Source organism: Anoplopoma fimbria, chromosome 10, assembly GCF_027596085.1.
Source record: "Anoplopoma fimbria isolate UVic2021 breed Golden Eagle Sablefish chromosome 10, Afim_UVic_2022, whole genome shotgun sequence".
Taxonomy (NCBI): Eukaryota; Metazoa; Chordata; class Actinopteri; order Perciformes; family Anoplopomatidae; genus Anoplopoma; species Anoplopoma fimbria.
In genome coordinates, this window is record NC_072458.1 from 14,209,378 (window position 1) to 14,235,944 (window position 26,567).

Sequence of the window (26,567 nt, forward strand, 5' to 3'; positions counted from 1 at the left end):
TACTTCTCCATGGGAAAGATGTTTTCTCTCATCTCCTGACTGGCTTCGGCAAGAGTTTGATTGACAGATGGCTCACCCAATTCCCTGCCAAGTATTCTGTGCCTGCCCTTTTCCTGTCCTGGTTCTGTGTGACAAACCCTCATGCACTTTATTTAAATATAAGGCGTTCCCCATGTTTCTGTGATTACCTGCTTTTTAAGAAAATAAATATATACATTTCATATGGATGTAGAATAGCAGTTAAACATTTGACTTAAATTATATTTGAGACATTCAAGTGCATTATATTAAATTAAATCTGCAAGCCAATGAGAAACAAGTATAAATGTGTTTTAAGAATCCACATATTTTCATCGGACATCACACGCATGCACGCACGCATGCACGCACGCACGCACGCACGCACGCACGCACGCACGCACGGATGCACGCACCATTTCATGTTCAGGAAGCTGCTGAGCCACTCTCCTCACCTCAGTCAATAAAAAGAACAGGATTTATTGAATCAGTGGGAGATCAGCGCTCCTTCACACTGATTCTGTTTCATTCTGTTGGGATGTTCTGTCTTTTCATGCTGTGGTTTCACGATGAATATCATGAAATCACATTATACGCTCCGTCCAAGAGGCTGTCTTGTTCTTGATTTATGGCAGCCAGTGTTTGGATATCAATTACTGGTCCTCACCAACAAAGCCAACTTTGAGTTGGACGTGTGTGTTGAAAGGAATTAGGCAGTTTGATGCTGTCAGATATGATGGCTCTACAGGAATTTCAATATGGTGAATGGAAAGTGTGCCTCTGGCTTTGTCTGAGGCTGACGTTCCACAGGAAGGGCTGGGAACACGTCCAGTCGGAACATAAGGGAGTCTGCTGGTGGTTAGGGGTCACATTCATTTTGTTCACTTCATGTTACATTTGTATCCATGAGAATAGTATCTGGGAGCAAACCAAAAGCAGATTTCTGTCATTCAAATTCCGTAATGATCTTGCATACAATTAGTAATGTAATAAGTGATTTTATAACACCTTCAGTCAAAAGAGCTTCAAAATGTATTTTTTCTGGATGCAGTTTTGTTATTTTCTGTAGATAACTGATAACAGCCTTGTCTGATAGTAACCAATGTTAATTCAGGAACTAAAAATGTATTTTTTCTCCTGAAGAAAAAATTAAAGGGAAAAATCTGGTGGTACTTTTTATGCTTTTTCCAAATAAATTGGTTTTCGAGCATTTAAATCTCCCACAGTTTGATAACAAAAAAATGACAGGATGCCAATGCATTTATAAATTAATAACTGTGGTTGGTGACAGTTGCTACATTTTCGGGCTTAAACAGCTTTTTCTCTTAAAAAGAGCGAAATTCTACTGAGGAAATAGTTCATATAATAACTGTTCAGTGTGTTCTATGGATTGTCCACAGGAACAGCCACATTGTTTCTGGTGAATTTTTCAAAGCAGGGCAAATCAGACCCCACCTATCTGCTTTGATAGCTGCAGCACATCAAAGACGGTCCCGATCAGAAGACTGTTAGAGCTCTAGTCTGTTACACATGTAGGAAGATAAAGGTGCCCTGTAAAGTATTAGACCTTTAATTAGCACTGGGAGCTGGAGCTGTTTGTCTACAAGCCAGTCACTGTTTTGTTGATCTTGTTCACGATTCTATGGATGATGTGACAGCATTCCACTGATCAATAGGTGACGGTCACATGCCAAGATATGCTGCAATGCACCAGCAAAGGCAAGGGAAGATGCCACAAGCTAAATAGAAAGGATGTGCTGGATTTTAAATGCTTAAAAAATCAGCTTTGCAAATGTTTTATGGGGAGGTTAATGCACACATCAGATTGCTTTGACTTCCAGGATACACAACAGGTTGACTTCTTGTTTTGCCAGTCCAGTACGTTGTACAAGCTTACACCCGTTTGATTTTATGCAAACTAAAAAGTAGCCTACATCAACCTGTGCCAATGGCGTCATGGCACTAAATCCAACTTTCATATCATTAAGAATATGCAATATGACACTGTGATTTACACAATATGTTGTCATATATATTTTGGATGTTATCATGTTATATACTCAGTGTTTTAAGTCATTAAGGTTGAATTGAAAATCAGCAGTGGTGGAAGACGAATCATGCTGGAGCTCATTTTAATCGCTTCATACAGTATACTGATGGGTGGCTTAACCATAAAAATATATATCCAAAACATCAATAAACTAAATAACTAGTTACCTAAGATTTGAAATATGTATCGTAAGGAGTGGAAGGAAAAGCACAATATTATATTTAGATGGCTTTTCTCCCATCGACCTTCAACAATTGACTAACTATTTCTAAGTCTAAACCTTCCACCTGTCTCTTAGACCCGATTCCGACTAGGCTGCTTAAGGAAGTTTTACCTTTAATTAGCAATTCTTTATTAGAGATTATCAATCTGTCTTTACTGACGGGCCATGTACCACAGGCCTTCAAACTAGCTGTAATTAAACCTCTTCTTAAGAAACCTACTCTTGATCCAGAGGTGTTGGCTAACTATAGACCTATATCTAACCTTCTGTTCCTCTCTAAGATCCTTGAGAAAGCAGTAGCAAATCAGCTGTGTGACTTTATGCATAACAATAGTTTATTTGAGGATTTTCAGTCAGGATTTAGAGTGAATCATAGCACAGAGACGGCACTGGTGAAAATTACCAACGACCTTCTAATAGCTTCAGACAAAGGACTTGTCTCTGTACTTGTATTGCTAGACCTTAGTGCTGCATTTGATACCATTGATCACCAAATCCTATTACAGAGATTGGAGCATCTAATGGGCATTAAAGGAACCGCACTTAGCTGGTTTAAGTCGTATTTATCAGACCGATCTCAGTTTATATATGTAAACAATGAAAGCTTGATGAAAACCAGGGTCAGTCACGGAGTTCCACAGGGGTCTGTTCTTGGACCTATTTTATTTACCTTATATATGCTTCCCTTGGGGAATATTATCAGAAAACACTCAGTAAATTTTCATTGTTATGCAGATGATACCCAGTTATATCTATCAATTAAGCCAGACGAAACTAACCAGTTCTCTAAACTTCAAGCATGTCTTACAGACATAAAAACCTGGATGACCTGTAACTTCTTAATGTTAAAAAAAACCAGAAGTTATCCTACTAGGCCCAGATCACCTTCGAAATCAATTATCTAACGATATAGTTTCTCTAGATGGCATTGCTCTAGCATCCAGCACTACCGTTAAGAACCTTGGAGTTATCTTTGATCAGGATCTGTCTTTTAACTCTTATATAAAACAGATCTCAAGGACAGCCTTTTTTCATTTATGTAACATTGCGAAAATCAGGCAAATCCTGTCTCAAAGCGATGCAGAAAAACTAGTTCATGCATTTGTTACCTCTAGACTAGATTACTGTAACTCCTTATTATCAGGCTGCTCTAATAGGTCTCTTAGATCTTTACAGTTGATCCAGAATGCTGCAGCACGTGTTCTAACAAAAACTAAGAAAAGAGATCATATTACTCCAGTATTAGCTTCTCTGCACTGGCTCCCTGTTAAATCAAGAATAGAATTTAAAATTCTTTTACTTACCTACAAAGCTCTAACTGGCCAGGCACCGTCTTATCTTAAGGAACTTATAGTTCCATATTACCCAACTAGAAAGCTGCGCTCAATCAATGCAGGGTTACTTGTGGTTCCTAGAGTATATAAAAGTAGGATGGGTGCCAGAGCCTTCAGTTATCAGGCTCCTCTTCTGTGGAACCAGGTTCCAGTTTGAGTCCGGGGGGCAGACACACTCACCACTTTTAAGAGCAGGCTTAAGACCTTCCTTTTTTGATAGCGCTTATAGTTAGGGCTGGCTCAGGTTCGCCTTGGCCCAGCCCCTAGATATGCTGCTATATGCCTAGACAGCCGGGGGACTACCTAGGATACACTGAGCTCCTCTCTCCTCTTCTCTCACTCCCTCTTTATGTATTAATCTCCTATTTATGCACATTACTGATTTTGCTTCTTCCCCGGAGTTCTTGTGCTTTCTCGCCTGGCAGGTTCCCAGGAATCGGGGTTATATTTGGACTGTCATCGTGCCACCTGCTGAGGCCCTGCTGACACCCACTACTACTACCACTATCATTATTAGTCACATTACTATTGCCTGTACTATTACGCTTATTGACTTGCTTCTACCCTGGAGTCTTTGTGCTTTCTCGCTTCGAAGGCTTCTATAAATTGTGGTTGTACCTGGACCGTGGTCATGCATCCTGCTACAGCCCTGCTGACACTGACTGCTACCACCATTATTATTACTAGTCACATTACTATTACTATTACCTGTACCATTAAGCATTTTAGCTTTACTTCCACCCTGAAGCCCTTTTTGCTTTCTCGCTCTGCAGGTTTCCATGAATCGTTGTGGTACCTGGACCGTAGTCGTGCCTCCTGCTGTGAGCCGACTGACACCCACTGCTACTTCGATTATTATTATTAATCACATTACTATCCCTATTTTCATAATTATAATTCTACTATAATAATTGCTGCTGTTATTATACGTAGTCTTATTATATGAATCATTTATGTCATATACATTGAATGTGTTGTATCTCTGTTATGCTGTTCATTCTGTACACATGACATCTATTGCATTCTGTCCATCCTGGGAGAAGTATCCCTCCTCTGTCGTTCTCCCATAGGTTTCTTCCTTTTTTCTCCCTGTTAAAGGGGTTTTTTAGGGGAGTTTTTTCTGTGCCGATGTGAGGGAAGGACAGAGGATGTTGCATGTGTACAGATTGTAAAGCCCTCAGGCAAATTTGTAATTTGTGATTCTGGGCTGTACAAAATAAACTGAATTGAATTGTCTCTGAAATAGATGAGTAGAAGTATTAAGTAAAATAAATTGGAAATACAAACTAGTAATGTAAGCGTACCTAACAATTTTACTTAAGTCTAATAGAAAGCTCATGTAGTTTTTGAAGTGACAAGACGGGTTCCAGAAGATTTCCACCAGCCAGGGTACTGCCAGCCGGGCAGCACATAACGTCAGTGAGTGTGTGGCGGTGTGGGGAGCGACCACGTGACTGATGGTGCGTATGAAGGCAGCGCTAACGTTATAGCTGTGAACATAGCCACACTCTTTGAGACCCAAGTCAAGTCCCTGTGTCTTGTTGATGATTAAAGTGAAGGGGGTGTTAGCTCTGAATTAGCAACAACTTGGGCCAAGGCCCTCTTAAGGTGAGCTGACCTTTAAGGTGGACCAGCTTTTCTTAATTTAGTGAGAAGCCGCTCCTCCGGGTTTTTGTGAAGCAGCTGCTGTTTGAAGTGCGACATCTTTAAAAAAATTAAACTGGCCTAACTCTAATACACACAAAGCATTTCAATAGTTACACTGAATGTAAACTTAATGTGGACCTGCCCATTTTCATGATTTCCAAAAATAGAAGTAGCTGTATAAGCTGTCACAACGGTAACGTCTGCAGTTACATTATAAACAAAACATGATCCCTGATGTCAGCAATTAACTGGGTGAGCTTATTACCAGGAACGATGGCAAAAAGCACAAAAACAAAACCCAAGTTGTTATAAACTAGAATGTTTCTTTAAGCAACCAACAGAACATAGTGGGGACCTCCATTTAGACTGAGACAAGCCAAACTCTAATAAACATAAACTAATGGAAGGAAGCCCTATGGCACTGGGCTGAAAAAAAGAAGAAGCTGTGAATAGGTCTAAATATATCATACTGTAGTGTTTACATATTAAGTCCGTTGGATTAACTAAAATCAGAGTTGAAATTTAATTGGCGTAGATAATTGGCATCTTATGAGTTGTAGGGGCATAAGCTAACAGCTGCTGCACATTAGCTCAAATGTGCAGAGGCAGGTGGATCTCGCTCACACTGAAACAAACACACACACACACACACACACACACACACACACACACACACACACACACACACACACACACACACACACACACACACACACACACACACACACACACACACACACACACACACACACACACACACACACACACACACACACACACACACACAAACAAGAATCTTGGATGGGCTGAGCAGGCATATCTGCCTAGGAAACGATGGGAATTTTAAGTGCCCTCTGGCCACCTAGTGAATAGAAGACAAATGACCAAAGTGTGTGCGCTCCTCTAATGAGCACACTCCTATTGTTGCACACAAACCGCCCAATTGATTTCAAGTGAATCTCCAACCAAGGCGAAAAAAGGAAGCAGCAAACTCTTCAGTTTCGCTGCTGGAGACTCTTGAAGACCTTCCAAACTCACTGGAGGTTCCTTTTTATTTGGCGAGACTGTGGCGGCTGCACACATGCTTCCCTAATTACTTTACCTTAATGAACCCTTGTTTAATGTTTGTTGTGTATCGTGGGGAAGATCTTTGAATTAAAGCATTGCTCACAGAAGCAGATGCAGGGATTTTTTGAGGGATAATGTAGTTTTTAATCTTCATGTATCCATGAAAGGTGGGCTAAAATTAGCTAAATTGAGCTTGTTCAGACTGAGAGCTGACGATCCACTGCTGTATGTGTTTGGTAACGCTCAGACAGAAATACATTCTAACTTGATGGAAATGCACAAGGGGCTTTCATGTAACATTTTGGTGAACTTTGGAGCAGTAGTTTGAGCTACTGACCAATAGCCAAACATCTTGACATTGATGTCCTTGAGGGAAGGGAAAGGTACAGCCCCGAATGAAGGAAGCTATGATAGCAATAGCTGTGTCACGCAAGCTAATACTACAAGCCAAGAGTCAATGGTGTGGACTGGTGTGAAAGGGGACAAAGCAAGACCAGTAAAAAGAGCATTCCAAAATGTTGTTCTTTTTGTCTTTTGCCATTAACCATTGTTCTATTAACCATTGTTCTATTTTCATCTCTATGTTTTGAACACACTTAACTTGGAGCAGCTCAAAGACCACAAGCAGGGATAAAAACCATAGACAATATAAAAAGTGGATGTAGTCATCTTGACGTCACCCATTGGTTTGTGGACTGCCGTTAGGGAGGCTCGAGATCGGCCCTTTCGCCGATGCCATCTTGGATTACAGCCATCACTATATTGGGTTTGAAAGGAAGTAACCATATTTGGAATGTGACAGAGTGACGTAAATACGCCGTACGTTTATGTTTCGGGTAATGGCAGCGACCTGTCAATCACAGTAAGCCCGCCCTAAATCATACTCCACTTTATGGTCAATTTGACTCTAAATGAAACATAATGTATTAAATGAACATCATGATGTATTGAAGAAGACTTGAAACTAGAGATTGTGATCATAAACTCATGTTTACAATGTTTACTGAGGGAATAAATCAAGTGAGAAGTAGAGTCATTTTCTCATAGACTTCTATATAATCAGACTTCTTTTTACAAACCGGAGGAGTTGCCCCTGGTGGTCAGTAGAGAGAATGCAAGTTTAAAGACATTTCTGCATCGGATTCACTCTTCAGAACCGGAGGCTGCTGCCTGAGAGAAACGACCAGCAAAGAAAAAAAATTCCAATCATATCATCACTCAAAGAGGTATTCAAGTCATCAATCAAGCAGTTATCTAACTGGACTGCTCTGTCCGGAAACTTTGATCTGACGCCTGGCTGTAGTGCAAATTTTGTCTCACTTGACAGGGGCTTGTATACAAAAAAAAATGCCTGACAACAATATCTTTATTGGCAATACACATTTTCTGTCAGATTTATGTTTGTTCAGGACAGAGGTTAGAGGCAAACTGTAAATTCAGTGCCTATGACCTGACACTGAAGGTTATGCCAAAGTGCCTTAAGATAAAGTACCACAAATAGCGACTAGGTGGTTATTTTAGATTTTAAAGAAATGTATTGAAACAGAACCAGAAATCCTGCACACTGTTGGTAACTTGAACTGAATTTAAATTCCAATTAGTGCAAATAACTAACAGTGTATGAGATTGCCAATGTTGAGCAATACTTTTTTAGGGCTCGTTTAGGGATTTACCTATAGAGCTATATTCAAAAAGTCCTAATTTCATTAATTGTCCTAAAACATGTTGAGTTATTACAGTGTGAAATAAAAGGTTTGACTGGCTGGTGGCCCTAGAGTGAAAATCAGAGCATCACCAAAGCCATTTGGTTTCCTCCTGTGGCGACTATGAATGTTTGTTCACAATTTCAAGGCAAGCCACACACTGGATGTTGAGATATTTTCATTCTTGAGTGGCAGACAGACTAAAATGACCACCCCTGACCACCACTGTTAGCAAACATTTGATTATTTCGCATCCAACAGCAGCATTCATTGTTATCTGAGGATACTGAGGATCATGTGATGGGCCACATGTGTGAGTGCGTCAGTGAGTGAGTGTGAACCTCTGTTTCTGTCCAGGGCTATTCTCGCAATCTGCTGCAGTAAACCGTTTACAATTTTGGGTGGCCAGTCATGGCTGCATGCGCAAGGAATCTCTCATAGTTGCGGTGACTCACACTTTCACAAAACACCTTCTAATGCCTGTTGTATACTGTTATTGACTGCCTGCTGACTCCTCACTCACTACTCTTAAACGACCCCCGGCTGTTAGGGGCTGCTAGTGATAACACAGCTGAGTGCATCGCTGAACCCTCAGCCGCTACTCTTCACCCAAAGAAACAGGGGGCTAAAACATTTTGCTCACTTTTATTGTTTTGGACGGTGTGTTTGGCTGAACAGAACAGCCAGCACACACACTGTTGAGTACATTGCCGCCTATCAACTGCTGCTACGCAGGCAACAGCTTGATAAGTTTAATTTTGTTTTTGGCAAGATTATTTGAAATGTCTTATAGAACGACTTTGAGCTGATTGCCTAGTTTTTGCATGAAAACGCTTGTTTTTGAGTTTGAATAAAGTGTGTTTTTCAGACGCTTTACAGCCTATTGTGGTTTAGAAGAGGGGTCGGTTAGCTAATAGTGGGTTTTATTCATTGAATCACACAATACAGTATTTGTCCTTGCACACACACTGGGCAGAGATTTACACTCTAGTGAGTGCACCTGTCTCGTTTGCAGTTGTGTTTCCTTTTTTCTCTGTTTATGGTCTCAACCAGTTATAATCAGGCTCTTTAGCTGCTTCATTCTGCGCATTGTTCACCACTTAGGCCCTGTCCACCACTTAGGCCCTGTCCACACTACTTAGTTTTCATTTCAAAACGCATATCTTTTGCTACGTTAACATTGAGCGTCCACACTAGTCCGGAGTTTTCGGGCACCGAAAACGGAGGAGTTTGAAAACGCTACCGAGGACGGATACGTTTGAAAACGCCGGGTTTCCCCTGATTCTTCCCGCCCTTATGACCCTTTCCGGAAGAAAACAAACAACAGCCTTGATTATCAATAGACTACCAGGTTAATTTAAAATGGATAACGGATTTCAGGCGTTGTTGACCTTGTCGTCTTTACTAGCAGCTGTTTTATAAGCGACTACTGCCGACGCGGAGGAAGCGAAAAAGATGCTGAAACGCATGTGTTTTCATTTTTAAAACCCCGTTTTTAAACGAAGAGTGTGATTAGCCTCAGTCTCTAACTATGTTCCTCTGTTGTAGTGAACAGTTGGTTTTTAAAAGCGGCGGTGTGACTCAGAACACTAAAGTTGTGGGCTGGACACCTTAACAATGAGTTGGATGTCACTGTAAAGCTCTGCAGGGGAGCTGCAGGTTCAGGTGATCATTCTCTGGAAGGTCGTCACCATGAGCGATCGCTTTACAGTGTCACACTGTTCTGCATTGTCAATACACTGTTATAAAAGTATTGATTATAGCTGCTTTATGGCTTAGAGAAAAGTTAATTAAGAAGCCCCTTGCCCAAATTTCAAGTTGGATATTTTCAACTGGAACGTCCCCTGAGGTCATTTTTCTTACTAGGAAAGTCTAAAGACGCTCACCAACCCTGACCTAAAAATCCAAGATGGCTGCTCCATACATAAACGGAAGTGAAGTCTAGTGAGTATCTAGGACGTCTGTCTTGGATGTGTACACACTGTACTGTCCAACTTCTATCTGTGGGCATGTTGCTACTGTGTATACACAAAATACAGCACATTGCGTTGTTGTCAAGTGGTATTGCTAAAAATGGCTACCCTGGCAGGAAACGGTAATGCTAACTTTTTCTGACTAGGCCAATTATGGTTTGACTCAGGCGGCAACCTCTGGTTCTGCCAAGTGAAGCCAATGCATAAGAGTTTTTAAACTTGCATTCTCTCTACAGACCAGCAGGGTGCAACTCCTCTCGTTACAAAAAGTGCGATTGTATAGAAGCCTAAGAGAAAATAACCTTACTTTTCACTTGATTTATTTTCACAGTAAACATTGTAAACATGAGTTTATGGTCTCAATTTCTAGTTTCAAGTCTTCTTCACTACAGCATGCTCTTCATTTCGTAAATTATGGTTCATTCAGAGTCAAATAGACCAAGAAGCAGAGTATGCTTTAGGGCAGGCTTACTGTGATTGACAGGCCGCTGCCGCTACCTGATCTTTATACGGCATCTCTACGTCAATCCTTCGCATTCCAAATATTGTAACTTCTGTTCATTGGTTGCATCAAAAACAACATGGCGATGGCCTTATTCCAAAATCCAACAAACTTGAGGCTTCAAAACGGCAAACCAGTGGGTGACGTGATGACTACGTCTACTTCTTATGTACAGTCTCGAGTTGACTTCACTCCCAGTTTCAATTTACGGCCTCTGAGGTAAATAAAACACAGCATTAGTAGCTACCAGAACAACCAAAATGTCAACCAACAAACATCCATTTAGAAAACTTTAGGTGATAACACAGACCATCCCTGTTTTCTGTTCTTTTGGCCAGTGTTAGGCTGGTTAACCACCTTAAGTATTGAGGAAACCGATACCTTGGGCCGCTGTTTGATCCATCAAAGTCACATTGTAGCAGCATTGGGCTCTTGGAAGCTGGTGAATTTGGACCCTCACTGGCTGATATAAGTAATTTAGCAAGTGTTGTTCTCAGTCTGTTCGCTGTCTGAGGCACCTGCTACCACCAGCCTATCTGCTCCCAACACTTGCCCTTACACACCCAGCCACAGCAAGGTCCTTGATGTTATCAAAGCAATTTGGCCCTGCTTTAATCATTGGGAAAATTGAGCAGCCCCCCCTCCCCCCCCTCCCACTTTGGAAGCAGACAAAATCCAATCACTCATAAGAGAGGTTATTGATTGATGTAATCTTATTGGAGGTGAGGTGGTGGAGGGGACATGATTGATTGCTTTTGTCTGCTACACATGTTGCTCTCGGTTGGCGATTCGTGTCAACTTTCATCTGGTATTTAATCTCTGTGTGAAGTTCTGAGATCCCCCCTCCCCCCCCCGACATCACCAGGGGGACCTGTCCTCGCCAAGCAGGGCTCATGGCCCACAAATCTGAGCTGACTTCATTTGATCTCATCCACCTCTTCAAAATCGCTGTCACATTTCTGTCATAAAAAGGAACACCATCGCTCGAGGATCTGCAAAGAGCTCCCCTATCCATCGACAGACGCTGCAGAAATATTCTGTGACGTATCACCACAACTAAATGAAATTGCACTGATGAGGACAGGGAATGTAGTGAGATAATTCAAGCTAAGTGACACATGTTGAAGGAGTATTTAGAATGCAGAGCAGAATTATTTCTTCATAAATACTTGGGGTTATTGGGTTGTAGTTTCCATCAAGATGGCTCTTAGCTATTAAAATATGGATATTTAGTTCATATCTAAACCAATTGTAAACTAATTTCTAAACTTTTTCTTTGATAATTTATGCAAAGCCTTTATTTGTTTTCAGCGTGGAGTTCTCAGTACCAGTTGATTAGCACAAGCATACTGTGCAAGCCCTGAGCAGTTAAAGCAAGCCAACACTAACCCTAACTCTGACCCACCCTCGTCACTGTGACGTGTGTGGGCTATTATAAGATAATACTAGCAAGACAAAAGTATGAGTCGAAAAGAGTCAAAAGCTTCAAACCTTTATTGTTAATTTGTAATTTATTTATAATGTTATAAAGCATTATCTGCACCATGTTAGCTAACATGAGCAAACAAGCTACTGATAATACCAGACCAAGAAAAAGCTTCAGCATGCTTCAGCCAAAGTGCTTGTTGGATGGTCAACGGTGTAATCACCTTCAGACATTGACATATCTTTATCTATCTATCCATCTATCCATCCATCCATCCATCCATCCATCTGTCTGTCTGTCCGTCTGTCTATTCAATATGTAATTCGTTGCCATATTTGTATTGTTTACAACTTACAGAACACTTGACTTGTATATAGACCTTTTATTTATTATTCTATTGTTGCTCATTGCTGCTTTTTTATATACTTATATAACATGTATACATACACACATATACATAACAGTCCTGTCTATTATTTACCTTTGTTTGTCCAGCTTTGATGTCCTTGTCCCTAGCTGTTTTTTCTATTCTCTGTAAGTACATAATGACAGATGGAAAAATTTAGTCATATTCCTCGTATGTGTAAGCATACTTGGCAAATAGAGCTGATTCTGATTCTAGTTAAGGGTAAATTAACAAAACCAGAGTGTATTGAATCGAGAAAAGGTGTGTTTGGTTTCTTCTGAATTCAGCTTTTGATTTGTAAAATAAAGTATTTCCTCTTTTAAAGGTGACAGAGTCTTTCTTCAATTGTTAGTGTTTCAGTTGAATGTGAGAAACAGTTTTTCCTAGTTTGGGGCATTTCGTCTATTCTGATTAGCTTCGCTGTGTCTGAACCCTTTGAGTAGTAGAGATGTAGAAAGGCATCAGCTCCCATGTTCCCCTGTCCTTATCATAAACCAAAGCAGATTGCAAAAAAAAACAATGGGAAAAATAAAAAACACAAACTGAGCACTGAGCTCAATAACCTTAATGATGAGACACAGAACCTGTAGGGTTATTGATGGTATTTCCTTCACACCTGCTTTGTACCGACAGTCCTGGGTCCATGTATCGACGGTGGGTTTGTGGCCTAAAATACGTCTTTTCTCTCCAGCAGCCCTGGCATCTGGGCCCGAGTGGCTGAAACAAGGCAATGAATTTATCACAAGTGGGCAATGCAATTACCTCAGGGTGGCCACGTGACAGAAATCAATATGACACAAAGGCACTCAGCCATTGACTCTCATCCGTGACAAAGTGTGCCACCGGTGTCTTTCCATAGAAAGGAGTGGATTATTGGACTTTGTGAGCCTCCTACTTTTTTTTTGCTTTACTGTTGGGTCACTACAACATTAGAAAAGAGCCATTGTTTTACAAGAGGGGCGGATAAATGAACGGACTGCTGAAGTTGCACCTACGGTGAAAGCGAAGGCAGAGCGGCTGCCTTTATTAGCTCATCCGGACACAACTCATTCACAGCTGGGAAAGGGAATGATCTCTACGGCTCCCACCTGCTTTGTATGGGACTGATCGCGTGTTTCTTTCTAATTCCAGCAGGGGGCCCCAGTTAGCTGGGTACAACCCTGGAGAAGAGTCGATTTCAGCGGCAGGTCTGTGCCCTCACCTCTGTAGTGTCTGACCCGGTGAGAATCTTTAGTCTACTCTATTGGTACCTCGCTACGGAAATTCCACTACAGATACAATCAGCTTGTAGCCCACTGCAACTCCATTAAAGCAAGTCTCTGACGAGGTTATCAATTAAGACATAAGGCACCTATGGGGCTTTGTGGCTCATGTTCAGTATGTAATGATTTAAAAAAGGGGGTAGGAGGCAACCCAATGCAGTTTAAAGAGGATAAGACAGAAAGGAGGAGAGGGGAGAACGTGTACTTTAGGAAGCACTGGAGCGGACCCACACTGTGGAGGAATCAGTGGGATAAAGAGAAGGGGGAAGAAGCTGGGGAGTAATAGATTTTAGCTGCTTGGCCACACTTCCCACACAGCCCCAGACCCAGCTCTGGTGTTTTCTGTTTTAATAGGAGGGGGAAAAGGGTGAAGTCAGCAAAAACAAAATGCCGCCATTAAATCATCTCCCCGGATCCGGTGTCAGAGCAGTAATGGGAAACGCACTCATCATCGGAAAGGTTACTGCCTTCCAGAACACCCAACACCCCCCACCCCGCTAGCTCTGTCTCTCATCGTCCCCTCCCCTTCATGAGCCTCCTGGCCCCGGTCTCATCCCAAACCAGAAACAAGCTTCAGCCGGGCCAATCTCTGGTTAGCTGGTTGCTGTTGGGTCCCCAAAGACCACTGGATGAGGGATGGGGGCGGGTACAGTTCACCACGGTGAGTTGGTTCCATCTCAGAGATGCCACATTGAAAACCACAATGTCTCTCTTTCTGTCTTCTACCACAATTGTTTCAAGATCGAGGGCTGAGCTGAACTAAGCTTGTTAAGCTAAACTTGCATGTATCCCTGAAACTTTGTTTGTGTTTTTATTTCCCTTTAGGGAGAATAATATTATTCTATATTTTTTATTTTCTATATTTAATTTATCTGCTTTTCTTTGTATTTTACTGTTTTACTTATTGTTTCTCCCGGATGATTCATGAAAAGTATTTGACTGTTTTTCTGATGTTACATTTTATATATGCTTGTTTCACATTGATCTTTATGTTTCTTCTTCTTTTTTTCACAAAGGCTCACACTGTCCCCCATGTGGGAGTATCAGACAGCGTCATTCAGCTCTGCTGAATGGGCCCATTTGGGAGTAGATTAACTCTTAATCATGCAGAACACCTGAGTGATGAATTTGTTTCTGTCTATATTTTATTGCTTGTTCTTTTATTCTGAAGATGATTTGATAATGCCTGACGAAGATCTCTATTAGATCAAAACTTAGCATAATGAAATATACAATGCGTGCATCCTTTGTTTGATTCTTGCCATATTTAGATTTATTTATTCAGATCCATTTGACCTTTTTTGCATTTGCACACCGTACATGTACTGTTAATCTTTGTTCACTAAGCTGCCCATCCAGGCTCTTCTGTCTGTCAAAAACTGACCAACTGAAAAATCTCTCAAGAAATATTGGCAATTGAAAGAAAAATTGACATTTCAGGTCAGTAATAAGCCTTAAGCCTATGATGTGGATGATTCATAATGTTTCTAGTGACTCCCTTTATATTTGCTCTTACGATATCAATTATTACTACCAATAAACTGTTGTTGTAGTTTTACACTCTCAAATAAAAATAACAGAACTGGCCTCAAAACTCCAGTTTTGGTCAGGCTCTGATCAACATCAAAGTGTCAGGTTTCAATAAAATTTAGAAAATTCAGAAGATGAACCATTTGGCATTTTAAACACTGAATGGCACTTTTGTACAGCACATGTTCAGGCAGAGATGTCAAGTTTAGAAACATATCTCACAAAGTGCCATGAAATCTACTAAAATCTACAAAATCCATGCTCCTGAGAGGATGAACCATTTGGTTTTCTCTTCAATGGCCTGTTTTTTACTTTAATCTTTTTATGAAAAATGATCAAGAGTGGTTCAATCGTGATTTTATCTACATGAAATAGTTTACATGTTTAAATCTTTAAGGGCTGTATTAAAAACATTTCTTTTTTTACATTCAACCCTTCTGGTGAGGTTTTTAAATAAAGCTTTTAATGTTTGTCGTCATATTTTATGATTTCATTGCCCTTAAAACAAATTATAAAACATCCTCAAACAAAATCCTCAATTTGAATAAAATGATTAATCTGATTAAATTAGTTTGTCTTACTAAATCAACTTTGAATGCTTTCAAACTGAAAATTTCTTTCAAATATTTCTACAGTCGTTGGTATGACAGAGGTGACATATGAGCGTTAAACTCCAATACAGATTATTATTATAATTTTTTGGTAACAATTTAAGTTATCTTCAATAATAGTGTAACGCCTTGTTATTAGAGGCGGTTGCCTCCTTTTGTGTGCAGCAAGTGAGAGAGCAGTTTTTTTAAACTTTCTTTGAAAGTCACTTATTTACAGTGTGCTACCACATGCCACCATAGGAATGCATGCCATGGTAATCTTTCATTGCTATCTATGCAGAAATACAAGTTTTACACACAATGAATAGATGGGTAAAAAACAGAGTACCAGTCCAGCCTTATGATCAATGCCTCATTGATTGTCTATTGGTTGACAGCTTTAGAGTTCCAGGCTCTATAATGGTCTTGGGTCTTTTTCAAACATGAGAATTTGTGTGTTTATGCTTAGGCATGAAATGGCTGAAAGTAAAGGTCAAGATATTCACGATCAGCAGCTTCAATACTCTGTTTTCACAGTTTTTTTAAATAATTCTATGCTGATCAAACCTTGTCAGTGACTGCAGAGTGTGTTGTATGTGGGCTGAGCAGCAAGATTCTGTTTGAGAGCCATCCCCCCCATCCCCCCACCCCCAACAAGAAGGCCACTTCCCAGGTGATAAATCACAAATGACAGAGGGCATTACACGCACAAACGGACTGCCGCCGCCGCACCTTTAGAACAATTAATTAGCTGGCTGACACTCATTTATCACTGCGGCAATAAGGTGAAAAAGTCAAGAGTTTATTAAAGCTCTGCTTAATTTTCAAGAGCTGTAAGCCAGACGCTGAGACACTGCATATACACAACAGCAGCAACATTCACATTCTTACTCCGTACAGTATCACAATACAGCACACAGTTAATTAGAAATATTCCCTTAAAAGCATGGGCGTAAACAAATGTGAACCAACGTTTGGCTATCAAAAGAAAAAATGGTAGTCGCTTCAAGTCTACGTCACAAATCAGAGTTCAACTATGTTCACAACACAAGCTTATGATATATAATCAAGTATGTAGGCACAAAAACGTATGCTTGGCCTCTTCAATAAATACTGTACACATTGTCACACTTACTTAGCTACCTGGCATTCAAATTCAACAAGACCACATCACTTAATTTTTTTAAAATTACTGTATAGACCTGGATAAATAGATACAGCCATGCATTGTAGAACTGACACGCAGTCTTTAAGACTGACTGAGCGTGAGTGAGGGGAAAGGACTGGTTGGGGGACGGCAAGTGGATCTGCACCGAGGTCTAGTCTCTAAAGACGGAGCCAGTGTGGAGTCAGGTCCAGGCAAACTCCAGAGAAGCAAAAAGCAGTAAACTGCATGTGTTTGAGCATGCATACAGGGCCCTGAACGGGCAACAGGGTGACATATGAGGGCAGAGTGTGACACTTGTCATGAGCCCTGACAGAGCAACAGAGCAGCTGTTGTTTTGACAGCATTGACTATGGGCCGCCAGGGACATGGAGACAAAGCTGGGCTTCTTTCTGAGGACGTGTCAGTTCAACTGTCACTTTAAGATATGGAGACAGAGGAAGACCTAAATGCCTATAGACAATAAGGAAATTCAGACTAATGTTTAAGTGCTATTATCACTAACTAAACTAGTTTGATTCTACTACAGATGCTTTATAGTAGCATTCACTTACCAGAAACAGTTGGCATTTCTATTCACAACACTGACTTTTCTTAATACTTCTTGTCCTCTATGTACATAGAAAACACAAAACAACATTCAAGTCTGGGAGAGCCTGGGTTCAAGTGTGTCTGTAATCAACCAAATTCACACTGAAATGCTCAGGGTGATGACTTCATCAATAATACTGATCCGTACTGATGAGAGGTGGTACTGAGAGGTCAAAAGAGTAAAATATCTAAAAAAGCACCTAGAGAAAAAGAGAGGAATTATTTGCAAAAAGCCTCCGAAGTCAGAAGATGCAAAAATCGACTGAGTCCAGTAGGTTTTCTGCCTGTTACAGCTTTTTGATCGTTCACACTGTGAGCAACATGGCCAAGAAACTAAGAATCCTCCTCTCATTTCTCCCAAGAGGGAAGCTCATCTGCCATGTGAGCCACCAAGAAGCCATCTGCTTCAGCTTTCTATTCAGCTCATTTCATGGGACCTAAAGATCCCATGAAATGAGCTGAATAGAAAGCTGCTCCTTCGTGGTAATCAGTCCATCTTCAGTGGTCTCAGTGGTCCTTTAGTGGGTATACTGTTAACATAAAAAAAACTAAGAACCCTGCCTTACACTCTTGGAAATAGAGGTGCTAACTAGATAGGGTTTGTTAGTTTGTCCCAATAGGAGAAAAAAATGAGTCCTGTTAGTACTTTCATAAAGGTTCTATCCGGAAACTTGTCAGAGGGTTCCTCCTAGAACACAATGTAAAGGGTTATACCTAAAACCATCTGTAAAAGGTTCCACCCAGAACCCCCTATGATAAGTTCTAGAGAGAACTCCTCTATGGAGTAATGGTTCCACCAAGAACCCTCTCTGGAGGTTCTATCTAGAACTTTTCCACCTTCAAAGGGGTGCTAACAAGAACCGACCAAGAGGGTTCTATCAAGAAGCCTTTTATGTTCCAGGGGTTTCATCTAAAACCCACCCAGGGGTTCTGTCAAGAAGCTGTTTATGTTCCAAGGCTTTCATCTAGAACCCACCCAGTGTTCTTCATGAGGCTCATTATAAGCAGGGACTGATGTGGTGCACAGCGGCTCACATCACAGTTTTGGGGTAAGTGTGCCTGGAAGGATCATTGCATTCATGCTTTCAATAATCCTTGAAGAACTACTTCTTCCAAAATTGGCTGTTTGGATGAAAAGCGTTCAAAGAACCCATGAAAAACACTTTTTTCAAACAGGTGTTCTTCAGAAGCAAATGGTCCTGGGTAGAACCTAACCCCTTAGGAAGAACCCTCTTTAAACCCCTTAGTTCTAAGAGTGTATAAAATATAGCAGATTTTCATAGTTGATATATCCCTCACTGTCTAACATCTTATTTCTAGAGGGAATACATCACATTAAGGAAGGAATGACACCATTTCATTGGATCTTTAAAAAGGTAGCAATGACTTAATGCTTTACAAATTAAATTTGTAACAGTTCGCTCTAAGCGAAACTCTACTGTCTTTTTTTACTTATTTTGGGGAAATGCTACCTAACTAGCACAAGAGAGGTGAGGTGGTGATCCGCCACAATGGTTTAATACATGAATGGTATAAAAAACATGGTCAAAACTTTGTAGATGCAGACAATTGCATAGATGCAACTAGAGCCACAATCGGTCACAAAAATAATCAACCAAGTTACTCATAGTGTGTAAAAGCAGTTAAGAGTCCAACATTAACCAAAAATTACTGACTCCATGTTTTGGATTCAGACAGTCCTGCTCAATTTTTCGTTGGACAGTTCTTGGTCCAGTTTGGATCAGAGGTGGTTGTGGGGCGGCGTGACGGTCTCAATCTTCAGCCTGACTCGAGCGCCATTCTTCAAACGCTTCAATTTGCCTCTCTCTGTCTCTAAGCCAACGGTCATCTGTCCCGAGTTTTTACGGGAGGTGAGCTGGCTGCCCCGGCTCTCACAACCTGTGCAATGCAAAGATAGAAAGAGTCAGGGCAGCACACCTCACACCCCCGACCAGCAAGCCTTACAACTTTTTTCATCCATCTCTATGACATTGCTATTGCCATGGACATAGTGTATTTTTCAATACAGGATATCACTACATGGATTTAAATGAAGGTATTCATTTTCTTGTGCGGATTTTACTCTACATTGGCTTTTTCTTGTTGGGTTTGGTTTACACATACTGTTCTGTGAAGTAGCGCAAAAGAAGACAAATTCTTGAATAGAAGCCAGTTTTCAAGAAAAGAAAAGAGTCTCAAATAATAAGCATTCACGGACAAAAAAATAAATAAAGGCGAGTTGCTGACAAATCCTGGTAAAATATTGAGGGTATGGCGGGTGGTGAAATGACCTGTTTCATTTTATTTTCAGCATGTTGTACACTTTGTACTCGTTTCAACAGTAATACAGCAACAAAATAATCCCAAGTGTTTCCACGTGTTAACGCAATGCTTAGATCACATTAAGGGCAGACACCCCAGACGGAAAAGTTAAAACATTAGATTACTTAGACTGAGATGATAATTTTTTGTGTTCTGGAAATCTATGCTTAAATATGGAAATGATGCATTATCTTGTCACATATGTGCTAATTTGCACAGAACAGAAATGTGAACATTGGTTAATGCCAGGTTCAAGATTCTTGTTTCATTTTGATGAAATTTTAGAGTTTAAGGTTTTTAAGGATTTCTTCTGAATTCGGCATGTACTGTCAACAATCAATCATTTTTTGGGAATAAAATGTTGTATAAATCAGCCTCTGAATAATCTATGAACAAACCCCTCTGTAAAAAACTTTAGAAATACAGATAGGAATGAAAGTAGAAAGTTTTTGGATGGTCAGTGCTACTGAAGTGGAGATTTCTGGCTTTTGGATATGTATTGTACAATCACATACATTTTGAAGACATTAATATAGAAAAAAGGTAAAGATATTAAATAATAGATTTCAACATGAAACTTCCCCAGTTGATCACTTACATTTGTTTTTGTATAACGCATTTTCTGAAATGTTATGGTTAAATATGCAAATTAGGCAGTATCTAATGGTAACTTTGGTGATAAATCGACAGCACAAATAGACAAAGTAGTAAAATGAACACCTAAATGTGAATTTGGGTGTTTTCTTTCAACTAACCTGAAAAAAGATGGAGGCAAATGTTATGGAGGCAAAATAGAATAAAATCAAAAAAACAAACAATGTTTTGGCCTGGTTTTCTCTCCTTAAAAGGGATTGAGCACTGAAATCATTATTTTGATCAATTGGTTATTATTTTGGATTATTACAAAAAGTAACGTCCTCAGAAAATGTTTCTGATTTTGCTTGAAAAATGACTGAAATAATTATACAATTATCTGAATAGTTGGGTCGTAATCTTCTGCTGATTTGCTTATTGCTTAAACTCGAGAAGGATTATGTCCTTTGAGATGCTGGAATGTGAAACATTCACAAGAGATGTGCTGAGTAACATCGAGAGAAGGTTAACAGCGGTTGAAAAAACAGGTAAGTGCAGTAGAATTAAGGAGTGAATGTAGTATTTTTTTCCTAAATAAAAAATGATTACCAGAGTGGTGAGTACAGTTGTTGTAGTAATGGCATAAGTGCCTTAGAGTGTACATTACTTGAATTTATGAAGACAACAGGTGAAAATATGCTTAAAAAACTAAAATGGAAAAAAATACCTGTCCGAAACACAAACAGGATTCAAATAAAAGCTTCCTGCCACTGCGAGTTTCAGCAGAACAATTCAAAAGTCATAAACTGGTTCAAGTTACTTTATACTATACTACAATAGTACAATGATGAAATACATGAAGGGGATTCTGGACAGATGAGAATGGAGAAGTGTTTTATGTAAGACATTCATCACATGACACTGTTCTGACCAGGTGCCTGCTGTGATCTAGTTTTTGTTTTTACTTTCTCACAGAATTCCAATGTCAAAGGAAAAAAAACCTGCTTATTAAATGCCTGACACCTGAAATCCCAAGAAAGGAGTAGAATAAATTGTGCTATTCATTACGCCTTAATGAACTGTGCAAATGTATGTGGCAGGTCAATACAGGGGGCCTCTGGATGAGCTCCCCTCGGCCCCCTCGCTCTGCAGAGCCCAGGCGGCCGGAGCCTAATGAAGACTGAACTTTAATCATCAGGAGGATATGGCTGCCTCATGAGACACCCCCCCCCCCACACACACACACACACGCACACGCACACGCACACGCACAGAGCTGGTCTGATAACGCCCCCCACCCCCGGCTTCCTCTCTGATCTACACACACTCTCCCTCACCTCACAAGGTTTTCATTGTCGCCCGGTCCTCTGCAGGTTGTGCACTCGGTCCGCGTGTCGTCGGCTTTGGGTTTTTTCTGCATTGCAGACTGGCGTTGCCGACGTTCCCGTGGCAATGGTTCCTATGGAAACATGGCTTATTAGAATCGAGGGACGTATGGGCACTTGGTGGTGGTGGGGATGTAAAAACATTTAAACTGGGGAGACGGGGAAAACACCAGAGGATCATTACCCAAACACAATTCATGAAAGTGATTGTTAGGATGTGGATTCTTCACAGTCAACCTCTTGACTTAAAGCAACTAATGTGTAACCTTTTTTTTATGTGAGAACATCTTTAAATTTTTTGGGATGGTGTACATTTTTGTTTATAGAAAAAATTAAGAATTACTGTCTTCCGTGGAGTCTTCTGTTGTTATTAGAGAGATATTAAGAGCCACATCATTGTCATGTGTGTGTTGATTACAGCACCAGAGTCAGGACGCGGTTAGCCTAGCTTAGCATAAAGACTGGAAGCAGAGGGAAATAGCTTGCATGGCTCTGTCCACTGCTCTATAGTTATGCCAACACCTCTGAAGGTCGATAATCAACCCTTTGTATCTTGTGTGTTTAAGCTCTACACAAACAAAACTGTAAATACATCCATTTGTGGTTGAGCTTAAGTTGTTGTAAGCGTTAATACTAGGGTTTGGCCCGTGTTAACGTTTTCAAACCGGTTTCACGTTAAGCAAAACACTAGCCGATGATTGCTACTTTTTACTTTGCCAGAACGTGTCATAACGTGTCATAACAACAAAAGCCAGTTCAGCTGGTTTGTATAAAATCAAAGTGGTTACAGGAAACCGACCCAACTCTAGTTGGATCTATTTCCTGACTAACAACAGTGTGTGCTTCTCTGGCTACAGCAAATGTTTCCCAGATGCGGTCAAGGAGCACAGGTTTTTGGCTTTGGTCTCTGTGCGAAAAGATGGTACCAAACCTGGCAACCTCACTGTGGCGACAATACTTCAGGAAAAGTACCTTTGCTCGGTTGTTGTTTGTCAAGAAATAGTTCCAGTGCAAAACTTCCCCTTAAGCCACAAACTGTCTAAATCTTAGTCCAGACTGAGCTAAGATTAACACCTCCTGACTCCAACCCCGTAGCTAACACAAAAGCATCTCTGTCTCTGTTGTAAATAATTAATTTACTAAATGTTGAACTATTTATTCTCTTAGTAGCCTGACAACAGTGAATTAATCGACTTCAATTAACAAGGTATTTATATTATTTATAATATTCTAAACATTGGCTATGTGAGGCTTAATTTTGAATTGAAAAGTTGCTTCCTTTTACCCATGAATGTAACAGTTGCTACAGCACTTTGAATTTTGGAGGGCATTTCCATTTTCTATTTAAATTTGACTTTTGTTGACTAATAAATGAATCAAGAAAATGAAGTATAAACTGTCCTTCTGACTGATTGAAATATTCTTCAATGCCTTTATCACAATTAAGGTCTGAAATAAATGCATTATTTGATTGTTTTCTCTTAGAAGTTAATTCTTGCTAGCAGGATCAAGCCTCCTACCGGCCGTATCAATACCAGATTGAAATGCAGACTGTGGAGAGGGTTAGCATTAGGTGTCAGAAATCCACTGATCTCTTATTTTAATAAAATTCACAATAAAATGAGGTACTACGTTGATCCAAGACAAACAAACCTAAAGTAAATACTAAAGCAAAGGGGTCAAAAAAGCAAACATAAGGTAAGAGCAGAGCTGAACTGGTTCATAATGAACTTGAGTATGTCATTAGCATGTAAGCTAGGACGAACCTCGATTTTATCTTCTCTGTCTTCACAGATGGGAACCCTTTTCCTCTTCTGCCCTCTGGTTCTCTGCAAAACACAAACAGTTTATAAAAATCAAAAAATCAACACAAAAATTCTCAAGTGACATTTTCTTGTTTTCATTTTCACAAGATGAAATGTAAAAATGCTTACAAACCTTTGAGATCATATACCCGCTCACATTATGCACATATCTAACAAATAATGCAAAGGATCTTTACAAAAAAACAGTATTTTTGTAACTTGTATTCTCATTTAAATCAAAATATGAAATGTGCTTGCGTAAGCTAAAACCAACCAATTTTAACCAAATGTGTCATGTAACATTCAGTGTTTGGAACCAGAGCCCTCGGGAGCTCCGCATCGCGCTACATTCTAGGCCAACCCACCTTTTAGAGGTCCAAATACCAAGGATGTGATATAAAAGCCTCCTGTAACTGTACGCTGCTCAAATATTCCGTCGCAGTACAGAAGCTAAAAGGCGCTCTATCTGTTTCACTGGGACTTTGAATGCTGCTTTTTTGTAAGGAATATCCACAGCTGAAACCAAACCTACTTTTTTGTATAGTGGGACTCATTTTAATCAATTAATATAAAACCTGAGTAGAATTCAGTGGCCTCTTTGTGCCCCAAGCACTGACCACTTCACTTCAACACATGAAGGCAGCCTGACTTGTGGCAATACTGGCCAACCACTTCTACAGTTAGTCATGCTGTGGTAATGAATAAGACGACTGAACATGCCGGAGCACCAATCACGTTCTTTCAGTGGAAGCAAAACGGTGCTGGACGGACATGCAGCAGCTTTCCCGTCTCCTACGCGGGTCTGAAGTGTGCTTTGTCCTCGCAGGAGAGTGAACGGCGCATGAAGAAAATAAAAATCAAACATCCCCTTCTTGTTTGCTAGCAAGTGAGCGTTGGGAGCTGCTGGGGAGAGCTTAAAAGGGAAAGAAAAATCGACAACATATTTAAACAGATTGTGAAAACAATCCCATCTGTCGCCTTTGGCTCGCCACTGCTCGCCAGATGGGGCACTTATCGTTAAGAATGCTAACTGCAAGAACGCTGCCAATTGGCTCTTGCGGACCTTTCGCCGTTTCTCCTGCGACTGCACCACCAAACAAAAGACACGATTTAGTTATTTATGTATTAAAGTGGTATCTGTGAAGTAATCTATAAGGCCAGGGAGAGCTGGGTGCAGTTCAGCAGCTGGTTCAGCAGTAAAAAAAAAAAAAAAAAAAGAAAACGCTCAGCCACACAGCACGGCTAATCTCAGGCTCTGCTCAGGTGAGGAAATTAAAACTGCAGGCAGTTTATAAGTCCTGGGTAAAATCAATCTTTTAATTAAGTACATCAGTGCGTCTTTAACAAGCATGAATCATTTCACACAGGATTAGGGAAATTAACAGAGCATAGGAAGTGGTAGTTACTAGATATATTAACTTAATTCTCATAATTTCCAACTGATTAATGGCATATGTTCATATTGGAGGTTTTAATGTAAGCACTGCGATGGTCACAGGCGGTGGTAAATCATGTCCTATTAGGAGGGGCATTTTATTGCCACCTTCAGTTAGCCTCTGGAACCCTCAATTCCCCTTTAAACTACCCCTTAATGATCATTACATCAAATAAATGCAGAGCATTTTTCAGCTTATTATTTTTTAATAACATGTAACTACAGTGGAAGTAATTAGGGTTTTTTGACACAATGAAAAAATTCCTAAATGGCAAGGTGAAAACAAGCCCTGACAGCTTGATTAAAATTGGCGTAGCAATTTGTAGCAAGTTTAAAAAAAACTGCAGCTACAAATAACCCATAATGCAATGCTCACCGGTGTGCTCTCTGTTTGAAAATAATATCTGATGTTGAAAACACGCAACCGTCTAGTGCTTGAACATAAGAAGACCTCAACTTTTCAAACAATATTTGGGCCTCGTTTTGGGTCAAATACTGAACAAGACCTACTCGTAGTTACCCACTGCAGTGGAAGGCTAATGTGTGGCACTAAAGTTCACCTTAAAGGGTAATCAAATCAGAAAATAATGATGATCACAAGGCAAGATTTGAAGATAAAAGAAGAGTCTTTTTTTCCATAAATTTTTAAGTACTTTTTTATCAACAATGGACATGGACTCCATGGCCGGAGATACCGTTATCACGACACAGTCCCACTGATTACATAGGTATGTGTATGACGTCTGGGAGTGAGAAGAAAGGAAGTGATTTAAATTTGCATCAAGGGGTTCAAAGTGTTAAAAAGCGGGAAATATCAGAAAGGAAAACTGGTTGAAAAGTGTCCAATACAGCAGTGTAACCCATACATGATCTAGACTGTGACGGTTGCTTCCCGGGGCCATGAACTGAGTGCTCACTGCGCCCTCGCTCCCTGCGGGGAGTGAGGAGCCCATGTGCATGAGGCACGACTGTTAACCAGGGAGAATTGTCCTCAGTGTCTGTCGCAATGTCGGCAACCCACCACTACCGTCTTGAAACACAGACCTTGTTTACCATTCATATCTATACAACCAGAGCACTACAGCAAATTGTAAAAACTCTCTGTTACAAGTAAAAGTCCTGTATTCAAAATGTTACCTGAGCAAAAGTAAAAAAAAGTACTGGAATCAAAATATACTTTTAGTACCAAAAGTGTAGTATATTCATTAGCAGAATGGCCCATTTTAAATAATATATTAGGGCAGACCTTATCATTGGGTTATAATTTCTGATGCATTTAATGTTTCAGATGGCTTTATATACATATAATTTAGGTATACAATACATAATATTACCTCGTAGTTTATTTATATTTTGTATTAAGAATCTGAATCTGCAAAGTAGCCTTACTAGTGACTAACTTTTTCAAATAAATATAGTGAAGTTAAATGTACAATCTTTCCCGTCTGAGATGTAGTGGACAAGGGAAAAAAATGGAAATACTCAAGTAAAGTAGGGCACCTCATAATTGTACTTAAGTGCAGTGCTTGAGTAGCCTAAACGTACTTAGTTACATTCTA

At 40.1% G+C, this 26,567-nt stretch overlaps 1 protein-coding gene across 4 annotated transcripts in view; it reads right to left on the reverse strand.

The window, feature by feature from the left end:
- phf14 (PHD finger protein 14) overlaps positions 1 to 26,567 on the reverse strand; it is a 99,502-nt gene that overhangs the window by 25,370 nt on the left and 47,565 nt on the right. For 3 of the 4 annotated variants that reach the window (XM_054605402.1, XM_054605403.1, XM_054605401.1), the window contains exons 15-16: positions 23,535 to 23,597; positions 21,721 to 21,842 (exon numbers count right to left, since the gene is read on the reverse strand). In XM_054605402.1, the coding sequence (XP_054461377.1) occupies positions 21,721 to 21,842; positions 23,535 to 23,597 (185 nt within the window). Of the gene's footprint in view, positions 1 to 16,569; positions 19,388 to 21,720; positions 21,843 to 23,534; positions 23,598 to 26,567 lie in introns of those variants that run through there. The other variant, XM_054605404.1, reaches the window with a different exon arrangement.